The sequence below is a fragment of the Acinonyx jubatus genome, chromosome D4, assembly GCF_027475565.1.
Source record: "Acinonyx jubatus isolate Ajub_Pintada_27869175 chromosome D4, VMU_Ajub_asm_v1.0, whole genome shotgun sequence".
NCBI lineage: Eukaryota > Metazoa > Chordata > Mammalia > Carnivora > Felidae > Acinonyx > Acinonyx jubatus.
The window spans coordinates 89134104-89161914 of record NC_069391.1 but is presented as its reverse complement, the minus strand read 5'-3'; the positions used below and the strand labels follow the sequence as shown (position 1 = coordinate 89161914).

Sequence of the window (27811 nt, the reverse complement as noted above, 5' to 3'; positions counted from 1 at the left end):
TTAAGTTGTAATACTCATCAATACTTTTATAACTTAGCATCCTGCCTCAGAGCCCATTCTGTACAAACAAAGTCTTTGAATTCTTTTCAGCTGTGAACCCTCGATCCCAGAGGGTGTTGGGCGTTGTCCTACTAAGTGGCGTATCCATCGAACACTTCAGGAGACAGGAAACTCGTTTCACGTCTTTACTTTCGTCACAGTGTCACTGCCGCCCTGGTAACTGACACGACAGACAATCTCCCATTTCTTCCAAAGAACATTCTCCAGAGTGTCATCCTCTGCCCCCCCAGTGAGGATGAGGAGGACCTGGGGGCCCAGCCAGGGAGCAGATGTGGTTAGTGAGTGTCCTGTGGGGCTCGGTCAGGCCGTGAAGGCTCGTAACAGAGTGGTGGTCCACACGGCCTCCTCGGCTGAAAACGGGGGCCTGCCTGACCTTCTGAGGGAGACCCCAACCCGGGTCGGTCCTTACTCCGAGGCAGACCGGGGGTGAGCACCACCCTGCCGATGTCACTGTGGCCATCACTGGTGGTTCCCACCTGCTCTTGGTGCCCTGGTGTCCCTGTCACTTACACACCCCCACCTCTGCTGTCCAATCCTTCCCCATGGGATTCACTTGTCAGGTCACTGCCTTCTGCCTTTAATTTGTGAAGTCCACTGCTCTGAAGAACATTCGCTCAGGGTGAAGCAGTTATAGCCCCAGGATACTGCGCTAAGGGTCACAGGGCAGGTCTCAAGGTCAGGAGAAGGGGTGCTGGTGCCCTCCCCTTGCCCAGGACGGCGGGTCCTCGTGTCAAAGTTTTGTCTTTGGATCTCAGTTTCCCACCTGCAGCCAAGATCAGAGACGTTGAAAGGATAGTAAATGTAAACCTAAAAGAAGCTTTTTTTTTTAATTTTTTAATGTTTATTTTTAAGAGAGAGAGAGTACAAGCAGGGGAGGGGCAGAGAGAGAGGGAGACACGGAATCCGAAGCAGGCTCCAGGCCTCGAGCCATCAGCACAGAGCCCAATGCAGGGCTCGAACTCACAGACCGTGAGATCGTGACCTGAGCCGAAGTTGGGCACTCAACCGACGGAGCCACCCAGGCGCCCCTAAATCGGTTTTAAATCACACTGACTCATTCTTCACATCTCCCAGCTTTGAGACATTATCTCTGTTCACTCATTCATTCACTCACTCATTCATTCATTCGTTGGTACGTGTTTGGCACATTTTTATGGAGCACCAGTGGTGGGCAAGACGAAACTCGGGTGTAGCGAATGCACAACTGTGCCTTACACCGTTTGCACCCTCAACATGTGGTGCCTCTCCTGTGAGTGCGGCGGGAACGCTCAGGTAGTCAGAGGAGAACGTGGAGCCAGGACCACCGGTTGACACGTGAGAGCGGGCGTCCCATAGCCTGGTCACCTGGGCCTTTGCCACTGTGAGCAGTGGGCCCGTGGCGCTCGGTAGTCGGCCTGAACAAGGAGGTCAAGGTTTTGGAGACAAGTGGCCAAGGCGTGGCCGCGGTGCCTTGTGACTCTATTATCGTACTTGTGGTTCCGGGTCCTGTGATGTCAGGAGGGCGGGTGAGGACGCATTGTGTGACGCAAAACAAGTGGCAATGTAAAATTAAGCTTGATGTCTCCGTTTCTTTAAATTTCTCCAACATCTGGCAGTATTTCACTTCTTCGTGGCCGGTGTTTGGGCGCCGATGAGGTTCATGGGTATGTAAACCCCTATTCAAGTCACACCAAAACAAACCAAAAACAGAGTTTGAATTGTGATTTTTTTTTTTCCACGAACCAAATTGACCAATTGACCCTTGTTTTCAGTTGAGGGGGTGGAGGTGGCCAGGAAGACTCAAGATGGAGACTTTCAGGAGGGAAAGTTTATAGGGACGTAAGGAGTAGCTCATCCCCACACCCTCTTATTTCATAATGCAAATTAACGCACATCAAATAAATAATAAGAGTCGTTGCCATTAATAACAGCCAGCAAACCGTTTTCCGTTACCTGCTCCGAGTACTGGGCAGATTTCCTTTCCTTCGGGTTCGGAAAACAGGTTCCCCCCCCTGCACGGGGTCTGTGATTATTGTCATTATTAGCAGCACTGGGCTGTGGCCAGCGGCAGCCGCGTCCCCATGGGACCAATAGCTCACTGGCCGGTGCCCCCCTCTGGCATCTTCCCCACACGTAGCTAGATCTCCGTGGAGGGTAAGATACAGGCAGAAACTAGGACTGTGTAGACGCTTTGGAGTCAGGAAGGGCGTGGAAGCAGCTAGTAGATATTCACAGTTTCTTCTTTTTTAATGTTTATTTATTTTTGAGTGGGGGAGGGGCAGAGAGAGAGGGAGACACAGAATCTGAAGCAGCTCCAGGCTCTGAGCCATCAGCACAGAGCCCGACGCGGGGCTCGAACCCACGAACCGTGAGATCATGACCTGAGCTCAAGTCGAACACTTAACTGACTGAGCCATTCAGGCGCCCCTCAGTGTTTCTTCTTAAATAACTTTAATAGGACATAAAAGTGAAAAGAAAGAGTTGAGCCAGGAAGACGAATCCAGGGGATCTTTTGATAGGTGGAAACGGGATTGAAAAGGGTCTGTGAGCGGGGACCCCCTGCGCGAGCTCTGTTTAGCCTTCGCGGGGTCCAAACAGCTGCCCGAAGAATGAGATAAGCCACGTGGTTTTTTTGTCTCTCTTCCTGATTCTTTCGTTTGTCTTCTCTGCATAAATTCAAATGTGATTCTTTGAAACTACAAGTAACTGTGCAGATCAGTCCGACAGAGCACCCGTGAAGGAAAGTGACCTGCTGTCGTCTGTGTGCTTCAGGCCTCCACATCCCAAGGGAGCCGGCCAGAGAGCGCCGTGACCTTCAATCCGTACGAGCCGGACCGCGGGCCCTGGCCCACGGACAGAGGTGAGAAACACACTCGTGGGTTGCCGGCCATTCACCGCACCGCAGTCGCGCCGGCCCGACTTAGTGGTGGCTCAGCGTGGGTGACGCTGCTGGCCGGTGGCCGGTGGCGGGTGTCACCTGCCTGGGACCAATGGTGTTCTGGGGCATGAAGAGGTCTCTGAGGCCTCCCTGTCGGGGACAAGGCCTCACGGAAAGCGTTCTTCCATGCTGCTGCTCCAGAAGGGCTCGTCCGGTAACACCGCCAGTTCACGGCTCTAGGACCACGTCCTTTGAAGGGTGTGTGTCCGTCTACTGCCAACACGCTTCCGCAGAAGGGGCGGTGACGCGGGGCTGCTCCGGACGGAAGGGATGTCTGGGTGGCTGGAATTCTAGCCGCACTGAGGGAAGTGCAGGGGCCCGGAGGCCACAGGAGGGCCCAGTTCACGAGGGCACACCACACCCTCCGTGAAGCCCGTAGCCCTCGGCCAGACTGGTTGTCACAAGTGGGAACCCTTTCCGGGTTCTCTGTGTGACTCCGGGTTATATTTTTATCGGTGAGCTTGGTCAGTCCGTGCATTGCTGCAGAAACGAGCCCCAAACTTAGCAGCTTAAAATGGCCACGGTTGTCGAAGGGTCTCCTGTGGGTCAGGGGTTTGGGCACGCCGGGCAGGGGGGAGGCCGGGGTGAGGCTGGAGCACGGGGGCCAGCCGGCATCTCGCCCCTGCTTCGTCCAGGGGCCTCCGCGGCCGTCTCCTGGCGGGGGCTGGCGTGGGCTTGCTCACAGCATGGAAAGCGTCCGGACGGCCCGACGCCTCGTGTGGTGTCTGAAGCTCGAGAGCCATGTTTCCAGCCAACAGTGTAGATGGTTCCTGGTCCTTTACAACCTCGCCCGAGTGTATACAGACGTCCCTTCCCATATATTCTGTTGGTTGACGTTGACACAGTTACAAAAGCCACTGGGGGCCGAGGGGGCGTGACATAGACCTCACCCCTCATTAGAAGGCGTGTCAGAATTTTTACATGCGGTAGGAAGGCCTCCCTCCGTCTTTGCCCCTGGCATTGAAAGACCCTTTCTCTATGCACATTCATGCAAGAATGGGGTCGGGCCCGGCGGGGAAGAGGGGCTTTTCACTGCCCCCCCAACAAACTGGGAGAGACTGTGCTCACTGGCGCCGTAACCGCACGAGGTGACCAAGGTCTGGAAAGGGGAGGTGGGGGGGGCAGGAGGCCGGGGGCGGGAGATGATGGGAGTTTCACCGGGGGTCCGGCCCCAAGCTTGTGTTTTCTGGACCGCCCTGCAGACTCCCAGAGAGAGGCCTTGCCCATGGACACCGAGGTGTATGAAAGCCCGTATGCGGACCCCGAGGAGATCAGGCCCAAGGAAGTCTACCTGGACCGCAAGCTGCTGACCCTGGAGGACAACGAACTGGGCTCTGGTAACTTTGGGACCGTGAAGAAGGGCTACTACCAGATGAAAAAGTAAGTCATGGCTGCAACACCACCCCGCACGTCCTCCCGCGAGCGGACCTTCTGGGCACCACCTGTAAATGCACATCCCAAACACAAATACAACCCGGCACAGCTGAATCTGTCTTTGTTAGCAAGTCCATTCTTGTTCATTTCTGGTACAGTGACAATGCGAGCATCCATTGCATATGGGAACTACGTAAATACTAATTACCTGTGTCAGTTAGGGTGGCGTGAGCGTGCCTTTTAGAGAATTAGAAGGTAGAAACAAGCAAAATGTGATAAAAGTAGAACATCATATTTATGCCCCCCAGATACCACTACTGTTAACTAACAATAGTGTGTGTGTGTGTGTTCAGTTATTTTATCTTATTTGTTAAATTGTGTCCTATTTCTCTTACCCATAAAATTCCTGATTACAAATATCATGAGTGAAATGATATTTGCTTTTTCCTACGTTTTCAAATAACAGCACATGTCATACGATAAATAGAATTGCTGGGTCACTGAGATCGCCGTACGTGACTTCCTCTTTAGAAGGCGTCCCACAGAGACAGTGCAGTAAAGATACTGGTCTGTATGGTCTTTCCAGACACACCATATCTCTGAACGTGCGTGTTGGCATTAGTGTGTTAACTGATAATCGGGTTTAGCTGTTAGATATTATTTTAAATTGAAGACATTTTATCAATGTTTTTTCTTACGTAAGTAGATCTACATTATTCAAGCGTCAAGAATCTTCAAGTGCGAAAGCACGCACAGAAACTCTTGCTTTCAATATCGTTTTGTTGGGTGTGTGTAATCGACTGATATGCTCATTTGAAGATACATGTATGCATATCACAGTTATTTGTGAAATGAATATAAATTACCCTGTATTAAGGCATAAATTTTCTTCACTAGTTTGTGACATTTACATTCTTGCTTAATCAAATACACGAATTAACATAGGCATAACTATAGAGACGTAATTTCAGCTAGAGGATTTGGGGAGAGGAGAGGCCATGTAGGTCAATTTAGGGCAAAATGATGTCTTCACAATAATGAGTCTTCCAATCAATAAACATAACCCATTTTTCCACTTACGTGGCTCTTGACTTCTCAGGTTTCTCTCAAGTAGGGTTGTTTCATTTTCTATATAGAGTGTAATTTTCTGTGTAGAGTGTAGTTTCCTGTGTAGCGTGTTGTTTCCTGTGTTGGGTGTAGTTTCTGTGTTGGGTGTAGTTTCCTCTATAGGGTGTTGTTTCCTGTGTAGAGTATAGCTTCTTGTATAGAGTGTAGCTTCCTGTGTGGGTTGTAGTTTTCTGTGTAGGGTGTAGTTTCTGTGTAGGGTGTAGTTTCCTTTGTAGCAGTCTTGGATTTCTTCTTGGATTCATTTGGAGGTATTTAGTATTTTAGATGTTAATATATATGCTATAGTTTTTAGAATTTCATTTGCTAATCTCCAGTGTTGCTTGGATATGGAAATAGAACCAGTTCCACCTCTTGACTTGATCATCAGCATCCTTGACTGAATTCATCCGTTACCCCTCAAATCATTTCTAGTCATTTATCAGTGTATTCTTTGACCCGGAATATGTCATCTGTGAATAAAGACAGTTTTATTTCATCCTGTCTAATCCTTATGCTTTGATATTTCTTTCTTGCCTTGTTGTATTAGCCCAGAATTGTGGCTCAATGTTGAATAAAACTGGAAGTAACCTCATTTCTCATTCTTGATTTTGTGAAGGGGGATACTTTAAATATCTCACTATTAGGTTTATAGCTGCTCTTTATCAGATTAGGAAAGTTTCCATCAGTTCTTACTCTCTGAGAGATTTATTTTTAATCATGAATGTATATTACAGTTTACTGAGCACTTGTTTTCCTCTGCTGAGATGACCTTATGGTTTTTCTCCTTTATTGTGTTTACATGGTGAAATACACGGCTTGATTTTCAAATGTTAAAGCCACCTCTCATTCAGATGTTAAAACCAACAAGATGTGGAACACACACATCTTGTTTGTGAATTACATACTCATTCTACCTTTTTCATAACTCAGTGAATTTAATTTACTAATACTTCTCTTAGAATATTTGCATTTATGTTCATGAGAGATTTCAGTAGCTTATTTTCTTGGAATTTCTTTGCCTGGTTTTGGCATCAGGGTAATGCTGGCCTCATAAGATGAGTTGGGGGCTTCCTTCCTCTTTTCTTTTCTTGAGGGGACTGTGGGTGTTTTTTCTTCCTTAAGAAAGGACGGGTTGGGAAGAATCAAGAGATTTTTGCTCTTCATTTTGATCCCTACCTCACATCGTATGCAAACCCAGTTCCACACGGATGGTGGACTGAAATGTGGAAAGGTACAATGATAAAACTATCTAGAAATAACATAGGGAAATATGTCCATGATTGCAGAAGGGCGAGGGATGCTCTTGGGGTGCTGGGGGTGTGTTTGTGTAGGAACTACAGTGTGTGTTCAGTGTGGAAACACTTGTTAAGATCTGCACAGAAGGTGTCTGTGTCTTTCTGAATGTATGTTAGACTTACTCTGTTATTCTCTTATTCTACCTGTTTTGTGGGACAGACCTATTTTTATTCTCCCACTTGGGGGTTCAACCAACGAGGTGTAATTCCTGTGTGGGAATTGTATCATAGAGAAATGCAGTTTTCTAAATCCTCCACAGTTAAGTTCCACCCATTTATTTCAGTCCCATTATATCAGAATATTTTCAGGAGGTCAAATGTGACCTATGTGATGTTGTTATGAGAAAATGAAAAACAGTTAATTTTTTACAAACTTGTTGAAGCTTGCTTAAAAGCATCGGTGCCCAGTTTTAAAAAGTGTTTTGTAAACAATGAGCTTGAACAGTGTGTGCTTTTCAATTCTGCATCCAGAAATTCATTTTAAACATATATCAAAGGAACATTGTATTCACATACATCACAGATCACCTGTAGATGGTATAGGAACTCATGCATGTCATGGTTTGTAAGGTTTATTTGAAAGCTACTCATATTCTATAATATTTAGGCTCTGCTTGCTCGGACTGTTCTTCAGCTCCCCCCTTTAACTAATGAAGGGTGACTCTCTTTGTCTGTAAAGCAGAGAGAATGTGGTTGCAGCTGTTTCCAGAACCCCATTTCTAGCAGAGCAGTTACGCCCTGCGGAAGGCAATTACCTAAACCCCGGCCACTTTGAAAACTTTCTTTCTTATGTGTTACGATTTCTTTCTCAGAGTCGTGAAAACGGTGGCTGTGAAGATTCTGAAGAACGAGGCTAACGACCCCGCTCTTAAAGATGAGTTATTAGCGGAAGCCAACGTCATGCAGCAGCTCGATAACCCTTACATCGTGCGCATGATCGGCATCTGTGAAGCCGAGTCCTGGATGCTGGTGATGGAGATGGCGGAACTGGGTCCGCTCAACAAGTATTTACAGCAGAACAGGTAACTTGGCGTAGGCCGGAAGCTTACACTGTGCTGGGGCAAAACCCACCAGCCCAGTGTACGTCATAGCCCGATTTCTCTGGGAAGCTTTGTCTCCTCCCACGCCTTCCCAGTGTTGGCCCACCCTTACGGGGCCTTGAGGGAGGAGGGAAAAGAGCGGTAGTCTTCCGATCAAATGTTCTTTTTGCACTTGTTGTGCTAAGAAAACCTGCAGTCCAACAATTTCGTCTTCTTCATGGTCCTTTGCTCACTCCGAATTGCCCAGTGATAGAATCTACCATAGAAGCAGGCTCCCCTCGCTGGCAGAACATGCCCTGCCTAGTGAGAGAAATATTGAACATTCATTTTTATTTTTTTAAGTGTATTTACTTTAAGTGATTGGGGGAGGGGCGGGGGTGGGGGAGAGAGAATCCCAGGGAAGCTCCGTGCTGTCGGTGCAGAGCCCAACGCGGGGCTCGAACCCACAAACTGTGAGATCATGACCTGAGCCAAAGTTGGACGCTTAACTGACGGAGCCACCCAGGCGCCCCCAAAATCAACATTTTTAAAGGGGAGATAGTGATGTCTTATGTGCCTGGCTGACCTCTACATTCCTACAAGTAATTCTGAAAATATCTGTTGCTATCAATGGGTTACAACTGTTGGTGGGGTATTCCTGCTGGGCTCATCTACAGCCATTGTTGAGAGGGAGGAACTCACATGGAATAAGTCATACGAACAGCCACCGACTACTTTGTCCCGTTGGCTACATTGCGTTTGTACTCTACTCAGATTGTGTCTTTAATCTGCAGAGAAGGGAGGCGCCGTTAACCTCACTCCACAGGTAAGAAATGGAGACTCAGTTGGTTTTGTTACCTGTCCCATTTTGGAACAAGGGTTCCAACCGAAGCCTGGCCCTCCATGAGTGGGGGCTGCTCATGCCATTGTGCTACTTCTCACGCAGTTCAAAGCACACCTTGAAAAGCGTACCGGTTCGAGACCAGGACAATGGTGCTCGGCTTTGGGCAGCCATAGATTAACAAGGTTTTTGTCACCAGTTGTTACTCTGACGGACAATAGGCAATGCGTGGACCCCTCTGCTTACCTGAGGAACATACTTGAACTACGGTCTGCTATCACTCATGACACATCTGTAACTTTCAGGCACGTCAAGGATAAGAACATCATAGAGCTGGTTCATCAGGTTTCTATGGGAATGAAGTATCTGGAGGAGAGCAATTTTGTGCACAGAGATCTGGCGGCAAGAAACGTCTTGCTGGTTACTCAACACTATGCCAAGATCAGTGATTTTGGACTTTCCAAAGCGCTCCGTGCTGATGAAAACTACTACAAGGTAGGAAGAACTTAGCCAGTATTCAAAGCAGCAGGTAGTGAGAATCTGAAATGCAAATGTCTGTGTTCCGGGGGTACGTGGGCAGCTCAGTCCGTTGAGCGTCCCACTCTTGATTTCAGCTCAGGTCGTGATTCCCCAGGTCGTGGGATCGAGCCCTGCATCTTAAGCCCTGCTTAAGATTCTCTCTCTGTCTCTGTCTCTCTTTCTCCCTCTCTTTTCCCTTCCCTCACTCACACACTCTCACCCTCTCCCTCTGCCCTTCCCTCACTCATGCTTTCTCTCTGTCATCCTCCCTCTCAAAAAAAATAGCTATAGCTACAACAATTTGTTAGTGGATGCACAATATTAAAAGATATAACTTATGACACCAAAAAACATAAAATATGATGGGGAGGGACGAAAGGGCAGAATTGTTTTACATTTATAAGATGTTTTGTGTAAGCCTCAATATAATGGCAAAGAGCTGAGTTGTGCACATAAGACAGAAGAGAATCTAAGCATACCATGACGAGAAACCATCCAATCACAAAGGAAGACAACAAGAGAGGAGGAAAAGAACTACAAAACAGCCGGAAAACAAATAAGATGGCATTCGTAAGTTCCTAACCTGTCAATAATTATTTTAATGTAAATGGATTAAATTCTCCAATCAAAAATATAGAGTCGCAGAATAAATTTAAAAAACCTACAGGACTCAACTGCATGCTGCCTATAAGAGAGTCTCTTCAGCTTTAAGGACACACATAAGCTCAAGGTGAAGGGATGGGAAAGAGACCCCATGAAAATGGAGACCAAAAAGTAGCAGAAGTAGCTATATCAGACAGAACGGACTTTAGGCCAAACACCATACCAAGAAACAAAGAAGGTCATCACGTGATAATGGTGAAGTTGACTCTTTACGAGGATACAACAATTTTAAATATGTATGCGTGCGACATTGGAGAACCATCTGAATATAACCTGAATAAACAAATACTAACAGACCTGGAGGGACAAATAAACAACAGCACAATAATAGTAGGGGGTTTTAATACCCCACTTTTAATGATGGATAGGTCATCCACGCAGAAAATCAATAAGGAAACATTGGACTTGAACTATACTTTAGGCCAAATGGACCCAACAGTAGTCACAGGTGAATTCTACCAAACATTTAAAGGAGAATTATTAATACCAGTCCTTCTCAAACTCATTTTACAAGGCCAACATTACCCTGATCCCAAGGTACCACAAACAAAACTATAGGCCAAAGTCCCTGATGAACACGCACGCAGAAATTATCTGTAAAATACTCGCAAACTGAGTTCAACAACCCATTGAAAGAATCCTACACCATGGGCAAGTGGTAATTATCCTTGGATGCAAGAATGGTTTAACATCTGCAAAACAATAAATGTGATATACTGCATTAATAGAATGAAGGCTAAAAATCCTATGGTCATCTCAATAGATGCAGGAAAAGCATTTGACAAAATTCGGTGTCCTTTCATGATACTTTCAACAAAGTGGATATGGAAGGAATATGCCTCAACACAGTGAAGGCCATATATCACAGGCACGCAGCTAACATCAGTCTCAATGGAAAAAGGTTGAGAGCTTTCCCTCTAAGATCAGGAACAAGACAAGAGTGTCTGCTCACGGCACTCCTATTCAACATAGTACTGGAAGTCCTAGCCAGAGCGATCAGGCAAGGAAAATAAATAAAAGCCATCTATACCTAAAAGGTAGAATAGAATTGTCTTTATTTGCAGTTGATGTGATCTTACACAGAGAAAACACTAGAGATTCTACTAAGAAACCATTACAACCCATCAATCAATCCAGTAAAGTACAAGATACAAAACCAACTTGCAGAAATCGGTTGCATCTCGATGCACCAACAATACACTGTCTGACAAAGAAATAAAAGCTCATTTACCATTGTATCAAAATGATAAAATACTTAGGAATGAATTTAAATAAGGAAGTAAAAGATCTAAACACTGAAAACTGTAAAATACTGGAAAGACATTGAAGAAGACAAATAAAATGAAAAGATATCCTCCACTCATGGATTGAGAGTTAATATTGTCCATACTACTCAAAGCCATCTGTATGTTTAATGCAAATCCCTATCAGGATTCCAATGGCATTTTTTTTTCAGAGATAGAAAAAAAATTCTGAAATGCATATGGAACCCAAAAGGCCCCAAGTAGCCAAAGCAATCTTGAGAAAGAACAAAGCTGCAGTCATCATGCTCCCTGGTTTCAAACCACACTACAAAACTATAGTGATCAAAGCAGTATCGTACTGATGTAAATAAAGACACATGGGCCAGTGAGACAGAACCAAGAGCCCAGAAATAACCCTAAAATAATAGCCAACTAATAATACTTGACAAGGGAGCCAAGAATGCTCAGGAAAGGACAGTCTCTTCAGTAATAAATGGTGCTGGTAAAACTGGATGTTTGCATGCAAAAGGAGGAAATTGGACCCCTATATCATACCACTTACAAAAATTAACTCAAAATGGATGAAGGACTCAAACATTAGACCTGAAACCACAAAAGTCCTAGAAGAAAACATGTGAAAAATGCTTCTTGACACTGGTCTTGGCAATGAATTTTTTGGATATGACAGAAGTCCAAGCAATGAAAACAGAAATCAACTTATGAGATTATGTCAATTTAAAAAGTTGTACAGGGGCGCCTGGGCAGCTCCATTGGTTAAGCGTCCGACTTCAGCTCAGGTCATGATCTCAAGGTCCATGAGTTTGAGCCCCGCGTTGGGCTCTGTGCTGAGCTCGAAGCCTGGAGCCTGCTTCAGATTCTGTGTCTCCCTCTCTCTCTGACCCTCCCCCGTTCATGCTCTGTCTCTCTCTGTCTCAAAAGTAAATAAACATTAAAATTTTTTTTTAAAAGTTTCTGTACAACAAAAGAAACAACAGAGTGAAAGTCAACCAATGGAATGAGAGAAAATACTTGCAAACCAAGGCATAAATATTGAAAATCTATAAGGAATTCATACAATCAATAGCAAAAAAGTACAATAAAATAAAAATCATATTTTAAAATGCACAAAGGACCTGAATAAACATTTTCTATTCTTTTTCTGTATTTCTGTAACCAAAGAGGACATACAAATGGCCAACAGGTACATCTAAAGGATCACAAATCATCAGGGAAATGCAAATCAGAACCACATTGAGATACCACCTTACACCTGTCAGAATGAATATTATCAAAAAAATAAAAAATAACAGGTGCTGGTAAGGATATGGAGAAAAGGGAACCCTCTTGCACTGTTGGTAGGAATGTCAATTGGTGCAGCCAGTATGGAAAACAGCATGGGGAGCCCTTAAAAAATTAAGAATAGGACTCCCATGTGATCCAACAATCTCACTTCTGTGCATTTATCTGAAAGAAATGAAATCACCATCTAGCAGAGATATCTACACACTCTCATATTTATTGCAGTCATTACCTACAATAGGCAAGATAAAGAAACAACCTAAATATGAAACAATGGATGAATGGATCAAGAAGACGTGATGTGATGATGATGATGTGTGTGTGTGTGTGTGTGTGTGTGTGTGTGTGTGTGTTGGTTTAAAATACAGACAACCACATGGGATACGTCAACCATAACAAAAGGAGGAAATCTGCTATTTGCAACAACACGGATGGTCCTCGAGGGCATTATGCTGAGTGATAAGCCAAACAGAGAAAGAGAAATACTGCATGCTTTCACTTATATGTGGAATTTAAAAGCCAAACTCACAGAAACAGTAGATTCTGGTTGTCCGGGACTGAGGGGTAGAGGAGATGAGAAGATGGTAGTCTCAGAATGTAAACTTTTAGTTATCAGAGGAATAAATTCTGGGGGTCTGTGTTTGGTATGGTGCCTGCAGCCTATAGGACCGTGCTATATATATACGTGGAAGTTGCTACGAGAATAGATCTCGCATGTTCTCCCCACAACAACAAGCAATGGTAATTTTGTCAGATGAAGGATGTGCTAAGTAACCTTACTCTGGTAAACATCTTGCAATACCTGTGTGGCTCAGTCACCGTAGCGTGCATGTTAGAAGCGGCACGGAGATCACGCACTCCTGAAAAGACAGAGACGTGGACCATTTCTTTGAGAAGACAGGGTGAAATGGAACAGAATCGAGAGCTAAACAACGTTACAGAGAAATGATACTAATGGAAGCACATCTGTGCGTGACAACGTGACCTTGCGCCGAACACAAATGCCCTTTGATCCTGCAGCTCTGCCCTGCACGGGGCACAGATACACACGGCCAGTAATGTTCGTTCTAGAATGACGTGTAATAGCAAACATCAGGAAACTGCCTCATGGTCTCTCGGTAGGAGGCTGGTTACATCAGTCGTACTAGATTTATAGGAGGCATGCAATTAACTCTTCTAAAAGTGACTATTTGCGCGTGCTGACGTGGAAATATATCTACAACACGTGCTTGAGCAGCACCATTAAAAAATGAAGTGCAAAACATACGCTCCTAGCTTTTCCACCTCCAAAAACGTATATTTTCCCTCTCTGTACTCGTATGTAGATTTTTCTGGAAAGATTCAGGACAAACTACCAAACACGGCCGTCTCTGTGGATGAGGATTTGGAATTGGTGGAGAGAGATTTACCTTTTTGATGTATATAGGATTTGTCAAAGGGTTTCCTTTGTATCACCTCAACATTAAAATTAAGACCAAAATAACACACGAGTATATTGTTCACAACGTTTGAAGTCAGAATCTAAAAATAATGCATAACATGATTGAGATGGAAGTGTAATCAGTGTGTCGTTTAGAGACGGGCCATGGTATCTGTGCTCTCAGGCCGATGTTCCCAGGCTGTCCCCTCTCAACCCACCACCTCCCTCCCCACAAGGGTGCTTGTGACGGTTCCGTCCACAGGACGTAGCAGAACTTACGTGCGCCAGACTCCAAGCCCTAGAGTAAAGGGTTTCGCGGGGCACTGATCTCTTTACTACCACTTGCTTTTTTATTTTATTTTTTTATTATTTTTGAGAGAGAGAGAGTGTGTAAGCAGGGGAGGGACAGAGAAAGAGGGAGACACAGAATCCGAAGCAGGCTCCAGGCTCCGAGCTGTCAGCACAGAGCCCGATGTATGGCTCGAACTCACGAGCCGTGAGATCATGACCTGAGTCGAAGTCGGACGCTTAGCCGACTGAGCCACCCAAGTGCCCCTACCACTTGCTTTTTGAAATTAGAAAGTTTAAAGCATTTTGGGGCGCCTGGCTGGCTTAGTCAGTGGACCATGCAACTCTTGATATCAGGCTTATGAGTTCGAGCCCCACGTTGGGTGTAGAGATTACTTAAAAATAAAATCTTTTTTTAAAAAAAGTTTAAAACAGATTTTAAGCAATATTTGCAATCTGTAACAAAATAATTAATGTCGGCTTAAAATCATGGACAAAAACACAGTGATAGTTAAAGATGCTACAGCCCAGTATTCCTTGGAGCATGACCATGGGATCTTGATGCTTGACTCTTTGCATGTTACAACAAGCTCCATGAAATATGAGTCACCCAGGAAGAGGTGAGAGAAAAAAGACAAAAAGGTACAAGAAATACGGTCTGAATCGTAAAAATATGTACTTAAATCTAGGGGCGCTTGGGTGGTTCAGTCAGTTAAGTGTCTGACTTCGGCTCAGGTCACGATCTCCCTGTTCGTGGGTTCGAGCCCCGCATCAGGCTCTTTGCTGACAGCTCAGAGCCTGGAGCCTGCCTCGGATTCTGTGTCTCCCCCTCTCTCTGCCCCTCCCCTGCTCGTGCTCTCTCTCTCTCTGTCACAAAAATAAACATTAAAAAAATTAATATTTATTTAAATCTTAAAAATTTAAGATTTAGTCATAGTTTTAAGATTCAGACCAAATACATACATGCAAACATGCACACGGCATTTGGGGAGTCATTTTCTTCTTTTCTTCTTTCTTTTTCTTTCTTTCCTTCCTTCCTTCCTTTGTTCTTTCCTTCCTTCCTTTCTGAGAGAGACAGAGCATGAGCAGGGGAGGGGCAGAGAGAAAGAGAGACAGACAGACAGAATCTGAAGCAGGTTCCAGGCTCTGAGCTGTCAGCACAGACCCTGACGGGGAGCTTGAACTCACAAACCACGAGACCATGACCTGAGCTTAACTGACTGAGCCACCCAGGCGCCCTATTCTTGTTTTTCTTAACGGTGGTTAATACACATAACCTAAATTTGACCATCGTAAAGTGTAATGTTAAGCACATTCCCTGCGGTTACAACCTCTGTCCAGAATTCTCATCTTCCCAGACTGAAACTCGGTCCTCATTAGGCCCTGGCCACAGTTACTGCACTTTCTGTCTGTGACTGGGAGCCCTCTAGGGGCCTCAGGGGGGTGCTTTCACACAGTATTTGCACCTTAGTGACTTGACCGGGCTTGTTTTACTGAGGATAATGTCCTCGGGGTCCATCCCTGTTGTAACATGTGCTAGAATTCCCTTCCTTTTTAAGGTCCAGTGACTTTCCACCATAGGAATATCGACATGCTGTTTATCCGTTCCTCCGGCGGTGGACCCCAGGCGGGCTCCCGCCTTTTGCTGCCATGGACGGGGGCGCCCGCGATCCTGTCATTAACGGAGTGCCCCCGTCTGCTTTGCCCGCAGGCCCAGACCCACGGGAAGTGGCCGGTCAAGTGGTACGCCCCCGAGTGCATCAACTACTACAAGTTCTCCAGCAAGAGTGACGTCTGGAGCTTCGGCGTGTTGATGTGGGAGGCGTTCTCCTACGGGCAGAAGCCGTACCGGGTGAGCCACCGCAGCTGCACTGAGCCATCACAACAGATCAGACAGATCAGCCACACGCTATTGCCACGGGACCCATTTGGAAAATCATAAAATCCGGGCACCCTTTCTGAGTCTTGCACGACCTTTTTGCCAGTGAGCCATTAACAGGACCTCAGTTTTGTTCTAAGTTGAAGAGGCAGTATTTGATAATAACTGAACAGTGTATGTTTTTTTCATGACGCGTTACACGTGGCGGTGTGCATAAAACAGACCCAAATCAACATTCATTAGAGTTGAAATAGAAATGATGGCAATTTCCATGACTACATTTGCAGTCCAGTTAAATATTTTAGTTGTTGTTTTTTTGTTTGTTTTTTTTTTTAATCAGAATGGATACATCTCACAAAGGGCCCATGTGCTGGAACACAGCTTGATGAATTTTCACAAATGGGATGTGCTCATGAAACCAGAGCCCAGGCGATGAAACAGAACAGAACCCCCCACCCCCCGGTTCCCCTTGCACATACAAGCTGTCCCCCAAGGGTCACCCCATCTGATGTCTAGATCCCGGGTTAGGAGCTCCTGTTTTTGTACTTTTTCTAAGTGAAATCACGCAGTGTGTACTTTTGTTTCTCTGGGGCGGGGGTAGGACCTACGTGCTGTTTTGTTGTACTCAACACCACGTTCACCAAGCTCGGGTATGTTCTGCATGTTTCAGGGCATGAAGGGAAGCGAGGTTTCGGCCATGCTGGAGAAAGGAGAGAGAATGGGGTGCCCCACGGGGTGTCCGAGGGAGATGTACGAGCTGATGAAGCTGTGCTGGACGTATGAGTGAGTACTCGCACGCCCTGTGGTTTGTGCAAATGCCCTGGGGCAAATGGGAGGCACCGAAAAGAAGCACCGCCTCCCAACTAGGGACTTGCTCCCTTCTGAACACAGCACGGTGGGGGTGGCTTGCTTCCTGGATCGTGCACTTGTATTCTTCGTTCTAAAGAGTAAGTTTAGGCAGTTACTGTCATCCAGGGGGTCAGAATTTAAACGTAGAAAATACCAGCTGGGGGTGGGGGTGGTCACTGCAGAAGGATGTCGGTGGGAGTCTGGGCTGGTGCCGCGTGCCACAGTGGGTGGCAGAGGGGCTCAGTGGGGACAATGTTGTACTCGCCTGGTTCCTGACCACCTTCATAGTGAGGCAAGACCATGGGTGTTGTCCAGGTCACGGGTGGATGGGCCGAGGGAGCCCTTCCCCGGACGTGACTCAGACCTTGCAAAGTGGCCTCTGAGTCTGCCGAGTGCGTCCTGCGTCCTGCCTGGGGGACCACAGGTGACGTTGTAGGCAGCTCAGCAGGGAGAGAAGCACATCACGCCTGAGAATCAGGAAGTGGCCCTTGACCTTGCCCACAGGGGCGGCCTGTGAGTGGGTCGTGGGGAAACCGCGAGCCGTGGCCCCCGTGTCTCTGGCCCTGGCATGTGCCTGGGAGCCCTCGCAGCCCAGACACACGGGTCCACGATGCAGAGGAGCTCACGTACCTGCCACGGGCTTTACCACCTCAGGGTCAGACCTGCTCCCAGATACCCAGCTGATGTTGAGGGATGTTCCAAGTGCTTTCAAATGCCACCTGGGGTTCTCTGCCTCCCGGGAGCATCGTCCGCCACAGCCACGTTGGGAGTGGAAGAAATGCCGTCGTTCTCTGAAAGTGACCCAGGGGCGGCCCCGAAGGGAGAGGGCGGAGGTCTCCCAGCCTGCCGCTGCGGACTCCGTGCAGGGGAAGGGCCTCTGGCGGAGGCCCGATGAGGCCGCTGGGAACGGCGCAGGCTTGTCCTGGCTTCCGGCGCACCCTGCTGGGCCGTGGGGACCCCACAGGCTGAGAGGATCTGCTGGGAGCTGACGCCCAGGTCGAAAACGAGCTCACTGCGGCCTTCCTCCATGCACTCGTCCCAGCCTCTGGCCTAAGCGACCTCTCCATCCCGGGGACGCTGGGTCAGGTGACCACCGGCCACAGTCCGAGGCCTCGGGTCAGGCGCAGCCCTGGGGAGGGCACTTGGTAGAAGGGGGCATTTCCCGGATGTGCTCTCCCTCCTGCCTGGGCCTTCCTGTGGAAGCGTTCACTTCCTCGGGGAAGAACACCCTTTAGGTGATTCTGAGACAAACGGAAAAGCCTCAAATTCAGATAAACTCGCAGGGCGATGGTTGAAGTGAGCATTGTGGCATTTGCTAACGCTGACACCTTTATTGCTGTCGGTTGTCCTGTGTGTTGCCAGTAAGGAGTGCGGGGGTGGGCGGGAGGGATCAGGACGGGTGCGGGCTTGGGGGATGTGCCCAGCGGGGTGAGCGAGGCAGGCGGACGACCAGCTTGGCTCCGGGGTCCCCTCAGCACTGGGCGCGTGGCTCCTGTGACCCGGGCATCAGGGGCAGGCGACACTCTGTCCCTGCTGGACACCTGCACGTGTACAGCCGCTCGCATGGTCTCTGCCGGCTTGGTCCACGGAGGGAGGACATGCAGGGAGACAGTTGTCCTGGGAACTCACCGGAGCCGTGACAAAGGGAGTCCTGTTCTCTCGGAGGGCTTGACCCCCCAGTGTCCGTGCTCACCTAGAGGTTTCAGGAGGGTCTGACTGAGGCCGATGCGCAGGGATGTCTCATCCCCATCACTCCGATCCCCGCGTGCTCTCTGGTGAGACCCATGTCGCCCGGAATCAGCCCCAGTATCAGCCGAGTGACGGGAGTGATGACCCCCCACAGCCTGAAATTAGAAACGACTCCTCATTGGTCTTTGATTGCTTTTCCAACAAAGCTGTGTTTCTGAAGGTTGGAGTGTTTCTAGCAGTGACTTGAAACAGGGCAGGGGGTGGGGGTGGGGGCAGGCGATGATCAGAGGCTCGGTCTGAATGTCAGCAGTCCCACGATGCACCACTGAACGGAAAGGCACCGTTTCCTTGGGCGTGGCTCCAGGAGCGGGTCTGGCTACCCCCGGGGGGACGCCTGCCCCCGGCCGCCAGCATCTCTGTTCACCTGGCTGTCCCCTGGGCTCCACGGTGTGTCTGGGGTGGGGAACCGAACCCTGAGTAGGCGGACATCCCCCCCCCCAGCCCTCCCGCTTTGCAGAGGGGAGTGGGGTGCTCAGAGAGGTACCTGCAGAGGTCACGCTGGGGGCCTGGGTGCACTGTGGAACCCAGGGAGGACACACGGGGAGCGGGGCTGGGGGCTTCAGCTAGAAGGGTTTCACAGACTCCTTGCAGGTCCTGTACGTAGAGATGCCAGGGGGGAAAGGCCTGGTGAATCGGGAGAAGTTGGGGCTCTTCACGCTGAAAAACAGGGCGGCGGCCTAAGGGAGAAAAGCCTGGGACATTTAGGATGTCTGAGGTCGGGAATGATCTAGATGGAGCCCCAAGTGCTGCTTAAAGATCAGCAAACACGAGCAACAGTGCGACATTGCCCGGACCATCCTTGTCCCTGGTCCCGGCTCTGCTCAGGGCCAAGTACATTCCCTCTGAGTGCCCCCTCCCCTGAGAGCCCCCTCCCCTGAGAGCCCCCTCCTCTGAGCGCCCCCTCCCCTGAGAGCCCCCCTCCCCTGAGCACCCAGGTGTTCACGTGGCCACTCTCCCCACTGGAGGTGCCGTGTGCAAGCCTCCATCCCAGCACGAGGCAGGGGGTCAGCAGGCCTCAGGGAAAGCCCAGCCCCTGCTGGAGCCTGCAGTTGAAGAGAGGGGCGAACAGGCCGCAGGTAAGCCACGAAATTAGTGCATTCTGTTGTGTGTTCGCAGAAGGGGAGGAGTCCGATGGCCTTTCAGGGCTGAGGACACGGCCCAGGGGGACCACACAGGGGACACATGCGTGTGGGTGCTTACTCATAGAAGGAGCAGGTGCTTGGAGGCACAGAGGCTCACGGAGCTTCCAGAACTTGGTGGAGTCGGTGAAGTGAATACAAACGAGCCCTGTACATTCTCCAGGCTTTTTGAGGCTTTTTTGTTTCCATTCTTTCCTCTGTTCTAAACAGTCAGCTACCTTCACCAGTGTGGCTGATAGACTTGTAGATAGATAGATAGATAGATAAATAGATAGATAGATAGATGATAGATACATAGATGATATATGGATAGATACATACATATATGCATACATACATGATAGAAAGATCTAGATGGATGGATGGATGTTGGAGGGATGGACAGATTGATTGATGATGGACAAGGATGACTGATAGAAAATGAGTCAATCAGTACATGACAGATGGATAGAGATGGGTAGGTAGAGAGGACACTTGTATATATTTGTACATGCTTGGACACTTATCACTGACACACCTATGACCCCCCTCCACATACACACCGGCTGACACTTTCCAGGGTGGTTACTCCTCTGGGCTGGGGGGAGCACGGGCTGTCGCGAGGCAGACAAGCCACAAATCCACCCCATGTGAGCATGTGGTTGCATATTTGATAGGTGCCGTGCGGCCCCCGTGGGAGGTTGTGGGACCATCTTTCTGCTAGAGATCCACCGTGGCCTCTGTTAGGGAGTGGAGTTCTGGACGGCAGGATGAGGGGCAGGGGCGCAGGCCACGAGGAAAGAGGGGCCCCAGGCACGAGGGCCCGAGTACAGAAAGCACCCCGAGGCCTGGGGAAGCAGATGCGGGCAGGCGGGGACAGACGGGAAGCTGGCACACGTACAGGACGCTTGGCCACACTCGCTGAAGCCCCACATCATCCTTACTCCCGGGGGCGGCCTCTCCCAGTGTAGAGGAGAGATCTACAGCCTGAGCAGGTGTCTGCGGAGGGCCAGCCTGTAGCCCTGCATCGCTTCCTTCGCTTGGTGCCCGGCTGCTGGGTGGATGAAACCCCCAGAGAAAGATTCAAAGGGGGCTCTGTGCATCTGGGCCCCCATACTTGCAGCGGAATGTTCTGTTTTGCAAAGGTGATGAGGTTGTGCTCTTAGACCGTAGGAGGAGGGAGGCTGTCTGTCTGTCTAGACACAGGTCTCACACATGCTCCTGCACCCGGGCTGGGCCACCACCCCATCTTGAACACAGCCTGGTGGCCAGAGGCATGACCCCCACCATGAAGCCCGAGATGGCCTGTGTCCCCAGCCATGACCACAGACTGCTGATAAGTCCCAGCAGGTCATTATGGTTTTTCCTGGCTCTTAAAAGCTGCAAGCGAAACCATTTATGTTGATGCCGTTTGACAAAACCCGTTTCGGTTCTGTAGAAACCGCTCTCCCCACAGTGGAGAGTGATTCTGGGTCCCCGTGAGCCTGCCCCCCCGGCCCCTGTCGGACCTGGAGCAAGTGACAGTTTCAATGTGGACACTTCACCCCGTTTAACCTCAAGCTCTGTTTCCCTTACCGGGCAAACTTACCCGCTGGCATTATAGCCAAAAATCTTGCTACACAAGCAAAATCAGTTCCACACCGGGATAGATTCTCAAGAGTTTTGAGAACTACTTGCTTCCGGCTGATCCTGTCATATTGGAGAAAGCGGAGGCGTCTCTACACGTTTGTCATATTGGAGAAAGCAGAGGAGAAGTTACAAACTGAGGTCATTTCCCACCCTCAGCAGTGACAGAGAAGTTCGCCTTGTGGGTTTGTGACTGTCAGTGCCCGCGTCTTTGGCTTTGAGTTTAATATGAACCCATATCATCCCACGGTCCCAGAAAGCCCAGAGCCAAACGATGGGGGCAGGGGGAGAGCTTAAATTGTGTCCATTTTTAGCAAGATTATGAGTCCAACTTGAAATATAGGTCTTCAGCCCATTGACCCACTAAGTATTTTTAGGCACGTCCTATTTTGCTGGATCACAGGTCTCTGAACTGGGGGCGAAAGATCTCGGCTCCCCGTGCAAAACGTCTCCAACTTGAAGGTAGACACGAGTCACCTGGGGATCGGGTCCTGCAGGCCACGTGGGCCTGACTGTATTCCACCAGGGGCTCCTGGTCCCCGGGCGCGGGGAGCAGGGACACGCAGGCTCTGGAGGAACCAGCAGGGGGCGCAGCCACCTCCACTCCACCTGCCGGAGGGGCTTTTGCCACAGCGCGCGGACGGACAATAATGTGCGTCTTCCCTTTCCAGGGTGGAGAGCAGGCCCGGATTCGCAGCCGTGGAACTGCGTCTACGCAATTATTACTACGACGTGGTCAACTAACGGCCCCACGCCCTCCGTGGCCGCCTTGGGAGCAGACGAGGGGTCACAGCAAAGCCAGCCCAGTGCGTGGATTTCGAGAGTTTCCACCTGCGTCTGCTGCCAGGGGAGCCGGCCTCGTGTGGAGCACGCCTGTGACCGCTGTCCCCAAAGCCTGTCCCGGAACACACCCTCCACAAAGCAGCCCCTCCCGGGAGAGCCCGGGAAGAAGGACAGCAGGGTCAGAGGGCCCGGGGAAGGATCCCTTTGTGTTTCTCGTCTGCGCGGTGTGATTTCGTGGCAGGTTACGTTCAGGATCTGATTTCTGCATCGGAAGATCTGGCAGCCTGGAGGCGTCCTGTGTGCCGTTCTCCGCGGCCAGGGGTGCGGCTGGCCTTGCCGTCTGCGGTGGAGGGAAGGGGAGCAGAGGGGAGCTGGCTGCCTCCAGAACTTGGCTCCGACCGGCCGAAAGATGGAAGGAGCCCTGCCACCGAAAAGCTGCCCTGGTGACACAAGTCCTTCGAGGCTGAAAAAACACAATCCAAGCACGTAGCCAGTTAAAGGGGATAAAAAGTTTGGGGACGGCATTTGCTCTGTGTGATCTCAGACGGAAGACGCACACCTGCGTGGACAAGGGGGCTCTCGGCACGGACCGGCTTGGCTTCCTTTCCCCTGAAACAGCCTCTCTCCCGCATACTCTCCCAAGACCGTGCTTTCAGGGGACTAGTAAATAAAAGTCGTGCAGGCGGTGGAGGGCCGTGATGTCTGTCACCGCGGGCCTGAGCGAGGACAGACAGCAGGACGCCACGGGTCCTCATCTCCTGAGTGAGGTCCGAGCTCCCCTCCGCCAGAGAGAGGGTGTCGCCAGAGTTCCCCAGCCCTTTCTGTGTTCACTGCAGGGGGGACAAGCTGGTGGCCAAGGCCCTCTAAACGCGAGCCTCCTAAGAATGTGTTAATTCCTAATAAAGCCGCAGACCCTGACCCTCACCACAAGTATGCCTGAGCGTGACTTTGGGTTGAAGGTGCGAGACGAGGAATTCTCTGCTAGTTCCCTAGGCGTAGTGAACCCCCGAGCAGGGTTTGGGCTTACACGAGCCACTGGCCCACATATACCAGTAAAGTTAGGATTAGCTGCCATGGGCTGGATGACGCGGGGTGACATCTGGACCAGAGGCCCCGGCGCTGAGCTGCGGGTACCCTTCAGGTGCCGGAGCGTGTCTGTCGCGGGGCCACACGTGGAAGGCTCGGTGACGTGAGCTAAGTCTGGAGGGGAAGGACTACTCACCGCGCGTCTGCCCTGCCACAGGGTCACGCGCACTCCCTGTGCCTTTACCTGGGGGCCCTTGTTTAGCGGGAACAGAGGGGCCTCACGGACGGAGGACAGACAGCCTGTTCTGGCCAGAACCATTTGCTGACGCCGTGGACACCGCGTTCCCCCACGGCGGGACTGAGGTTTCCGGAAACGATTACTCGTTTCTCCTCTGCGCGTGTCCCCACACGGGCTGTCACCAGCCTTGGTGGCGACTTCACTTCGTCCCCTGCCCGGCGGCCGCCGCTCCGTCTGGATCTGCACGTGTGGAGGTGCCTGCTGGGCTCTCGGGCCCCGTCGCCCCGCAGAGCACACTCGACCGGATCATCAGTATTCTTCCTCCATCTCAAGAACTGCTTTTTGTCACTGGACTTTTTAACTGTGATTTTTTTTTTAAATAAAAGTTTTAAATTGGTTTGATGATTCTTTTCGTGGATGTTACTGGAATGTGGTAGGATGCACTCTCAAATAAACTGTTAAACAGCAACTGTGTGTGTGTGTGTGTGTGTGTGTGCGTTTTCTTGTGAAGTTCCCAGTTGCGTCCCGGAAGGATGGACACACACAGAATCCTCGGACGGGTACGTGAGCTTGAGCTGCAGATGCCTGCCAAGGGGGCCCTGGCCAGCCGTGACCGTGCTCGTGGGTTCCACACACGGAGGGCCTGACCCTGACCCAGAAGTCCCGGCGGGTGACAAAGCAGCGCTCCGGGGTCGCAAGCTCTGTCTTTGTGAAGATTGCTTAGGGAGCACCGGGGGAGCCGAGGAGGGGATTCCGGAGCCCTCATCTCCCCCTGTTTTCTCCAGGGTGCCACACGCTCACACACTCCCGTACACAAGCATGCACACCACATACACGCCTACACGCTGCTCACATTACATGTGTGCACACTCATACGTGCACGTACACACCTACACACAGCTCACGTTACACGTGCACGTGCCTCATACGTGCACGTGCACACCACGTACGTGTCCACACACCGCTCACATGTACACAGCACGCGCCTATGTGCACATGCACGCCTTGTACACGCCTACACACCGCTCAAGTGTACACACGCACATGCACACCACGCACACACCTAGACACCGCTCACATGCACACACCACATATACACACTCGTGCATCACGTACACGCCTACACACTGCTCGCGTGTACATGCGCACATACCTTGCACACACACACCACATACACACCTACACACCGCTCACATGTCCACGGGCACATGTGTGCCCACCATATACACGCCTGCACACCGCTCACGTGTACATGTGCACACCCCTTGCACACGCATGCCACGTACACACCTGCACACTGCTCACGTGTACACGTGCACACACCTTGCACACACCACATACACGCCTACACGCTGCTCACATGTCCACGGGCACACGTGTGCCCACCATATATAGGCCTACACACCTCTCACGTGTACATGTGCACACCCCTTGCACACGCATGCATGCCACGTACACACCTGCACACCGCTCACATGTACACGTGCACACACCTTGCACACCCACCACATACACGCCTACACGCCGCTCACATGTCCACGGGCACACGTGTGCCCACCATATACACGCCCACACACCTCTCACGTGTACATGTGCACACCCCTTGCACACGCATACATGCCACGTACACACCTGCACACCTCTCATGTGTACATGTGCACACACCATGCACACACACACACCACATACACGCCTACACGCCGCTCACATGTCCACGGGCACACGGGTGCCCACCATATACATGCCTGCACACCGCTCGCATGTACACGCACACACACCGCACACTGAACCGCACCCCACGTGACCCCTTCGCCGCCAGCGTGGGGCAGTTGTCCCGCCTCGGGATGCGCCGGCGGCTGTTTTCGTCTAGGCCTCTCCTGGCCACCAGCCTTCCCCCCGGTCCCACTGACGGTCCCGTGCTCCGGCAGGCAGAGGTTGGGGGGCCTGGGTGGGCTGGCCTCACACTCCCTTGGTGGCCCTGGGAGCAGGACGGCCACGAGAGCGGAAGGACGGACTGCCAAACGGCCCGGGGCCTGCTGCTCCGGAAGCAGTACGTGCCCAAGACGTGGCAACAGAGAACAAACCAGACAGCTGGTCCCCGGCACCAACCACGGTGGGGCCCGAAACTCAGAGGAGGCTCGCCCGCCCTCCCGCGCCGACACCGTGAGCGCGTAGACGCAGGCCCGTCGGCAGTTGCGGAACCCGTCGCTGCTTCGGGGGCAGCGGGTCCCCCTGAGTCACCGCGCTTCCTCTGGCGACGTGAGCCAGGCGGAGGTGAGGCCCCAGCCCTGCCCCCTCCTGCCCCCCTGCGCGCCCCCAGAGAGGCCGAGGAAGCACCCCCATGGGGCTTCCTGCACCTGTGAGCCTGTGCTGTGCGAGCAGAACTTTCCTGATGGAACAGCTGGGATGCCCGGCTCAGCCCTCCCCGCGTAAGGGGCCCGGGGCCCGGTGGCCCACTCAGACTTCGAGGACTTTGCCACAAAGACCTTTTCACACGTTCTGGCCGGCTCAGCATTTTCCCGACTCCTTTGACCACAGACCCACTGTTGTGCTCAGTGTCTGTTAGCAAGACGGGGCCGGTGTTCTTCGCACACGCTGGGAGACTGCACAACGGAGGCATCTCACGGGGACCCTCAGCGCGTGTCCTTGAGCTCAATTATCCGAGTTATTAGCTGAAGAACCAGCCCCGTCCTGATCTCTAATGTTGGTTGTTTACACACCATGTTGTCTCTCTCTCTCTCTCCACACACACACACACACACACACACACACACACGCAGCCCAGAACACACATAATCAATCACCCCTTCCCAGAAAAGAAAATCTTGATCACCTGGAGGGCCCAGGCCACATAACGTGGTGTTTCGTTACATAGAGCTCTTATTATTTTGGAGTTTTGCAAAACTCACCCAGAGGGAAAAGCACACTTTTCCGGAGACGCACCACCCAATCCAGTAAGATCGCCCGGGCTCCCAGCACACCCTGCGCCGAGCCCACCCGTCTGTGCTGGTCTAAAGTCCGTCTCACTGGCCGGGGCGTCAGCTGAGCAGGTGACGCTCTCTGGCCACATGCCACTCAGCCGGGAAGGTTCCGGGAGCTATTTTTTTAGCTAGGCGTTATTTTACCAAAGCCATGAGTCATAAGACATGATGCCTCTGCAGCCTTTGAGGTCTGGAGATGACTCAGTTTTCCACGACTATCGTTAAACGGTGGGACAGTGAGGGAAAAACACAAATTGTCCGTAAACGACTCTTCCTCGTTCACCACGATAAAGAGCCGGCGGGTGTCTGTATCAGAGGACATTGTGAATTTCCAGAGGCCGTTGAGGATGCCAGAATGTGCTGGAATCCAGTGCTGTAAACACTCCCTGCTTGGGACTAGCTGCTGTGAGCCCTTCCCCTCCTGACGTGGGGCCAAGGGGAGGTGGAAGGGAGGCCACAGCCTCACCGCCAGTGGACAGGGAGGGGACCCAGGCTGAGCTCGGGCCCTTACCACGGGGCTGGGCCAGAGAGAAAGGGAGTTTCATGGAGCAGGCGAGTCGGGGAGGTGACTTTGCTGTCACATGGTGCCTGGAGGTCCACAGAGACCGCCGCAGGGGCTGAAGGCGCCCGGGGAGGCAGACTTCTGGACACCGGCTATGTTCCCACGCTTACCCAGCAGCGCACGGTCACCCGGGCAACTGTCACAACCTAGGGGCACCAGCCGCCCCACGAGCACACCAGACCGCCTCGACCCTATAGAAGGAAGAAACCAGATGCTTGCTTTCCATCTTCGTGCATAGGTGGTCATGCACGTGGCAGAGAGTCCAGACGGAAACGGGGGGAGCTAACACCCACGGGGGATCAGTGGGCCCGGATCCAGGCCGACTCCAGAGCCAGGCTGACCCCCCGGGATGGGCAGGATCACGCCGGGGAGATTCCCCCCGAAGAAAAGCAGTGCCCAGTGAAAGCCTGGGGGGAACACGTAGCCTTTTTAATTGACTTTATTTCTGCCACCAAAACACCTAGACCCGTGTTCGCTCTGGGACTCTCTTCCCTTAAAAGCGAGTAAGATACCCCCCCCCCCCGCCCCATTCCGTAACAGTCTGCCTCCAGGTCTTTCCTGGGCGCTCTTGTGCACGAGCGGTGGTCTCCCACGGCTGCTTTCTGATGTAGGGTGGGGGAGTCAGTCCATCTGGAGCCCCCACTTCTCTCTATCTCTGTCTGCAAATACGGGGCCCAGAGTCGGCCAGTGGGGCCCGCGTCGTTTTGCAACGTCCCCCCAGGACCGTGTGGGTGCGGCTGTGATAAACTGGCATCTTTTTGTTCCTGAGCTTCTTGGGCTCCTAATGCTCCTTTTAGCACGAAAATCACTTTCTGTTATTAACCCACTCGGTCACTGGTCCCAGGTATGCAGAAGGGGTCTCCCCTCCCGCCCCCCAAGTGAGCCCCCGTCCCGCACAACCCCCAACGTCTGGATCGTCCCTTTTCAGTCTGCGATGAAAGGCCTGCTTCTCCT

The 27811-nt window shown here is 51.0% G+C and overlaps 2 protein-coding genes across 5 annotated transcripts in view; one reads left to right on the top strand and one right to left on the bottom strand.

Moving 5' to 3' along the window:
* Positions 1-23711, top strand: part of SYK (spleen associated tyrosine kinase) — an 84644-nt gene extending 60933 nt beyond the window's left edge. For both annotated transcript variants that reach the window (XM_053205352.1, XM_053205351.1), the window contains 7 exons: positions 2812-2899; positions 4180-4357; positions 7566-7775; positions 8919-9108; positions 15758-15898; positions 16596-16708; positions 21939-23711. In XM_053205352.1, the coding sequence (XP_053061327.1) occupies positions 2812-2899; positions 4180-4357; positions 7566-7775; positions 8919-9108; positions 15758-15898; positions 16596-16708; positions 21939-22011 (993 nt within the window). In that variant the 3' untranslated portion in view covers positions 22012-23711. The remainder of the gene's footprint in view (positions 1-2811; positions 2900-4179; positions 4358-7565; positions 7776-8918; positions 9109-15757; positions 15899-16595; positions 16709-21938) is intronic.
* On the bottom strand, positions 12051-26344 carry LOC128312259 (uncharacterized). Of its 3 annotated transcripts, XM_053205359.1 has the most exons (3): positions 21230-26344; positions 19008-19117; positions 15109-18618 (listed from the first exon to the last, which is right to left on the bottom strand). In XM_053205359.1, the coding sequence occupies exon 1, from the start codon at positions 25932-25934 to the stop codon at positions 25008-25010; it is 927 nt and encodes a 308-aa protein (XP_053061334.1). In that variant the 5' UTR covers positions 25935-26344; the 3' UTR covers positions 15109-18618; positions 19008-19117; positions 21230-25007. The 3 variants fall into 3 exon arrangements, with proteins under 3 accessions (XP_053061333.1, XP_053061334.1, XP_053061335.1); XM_053205358.1 differs by having other exon boundaries at positions 12051-19117; XM_053205360.1 differs by lacking the exon at positions 19008-19117.
* Positions 26345-27811: the final 1467 nt, after the last annotated feature.

Bases quoted from the DNA above. Each gene is read 5' to 3' on its own strand.
- LOC128312259 (XM_053205358.1), bottom strand. From the start codon at position 25,934: ATGCCTCCGTTGTGCAGTCTCCCAGCGTGTGCGAAGAACACCGGCCCC.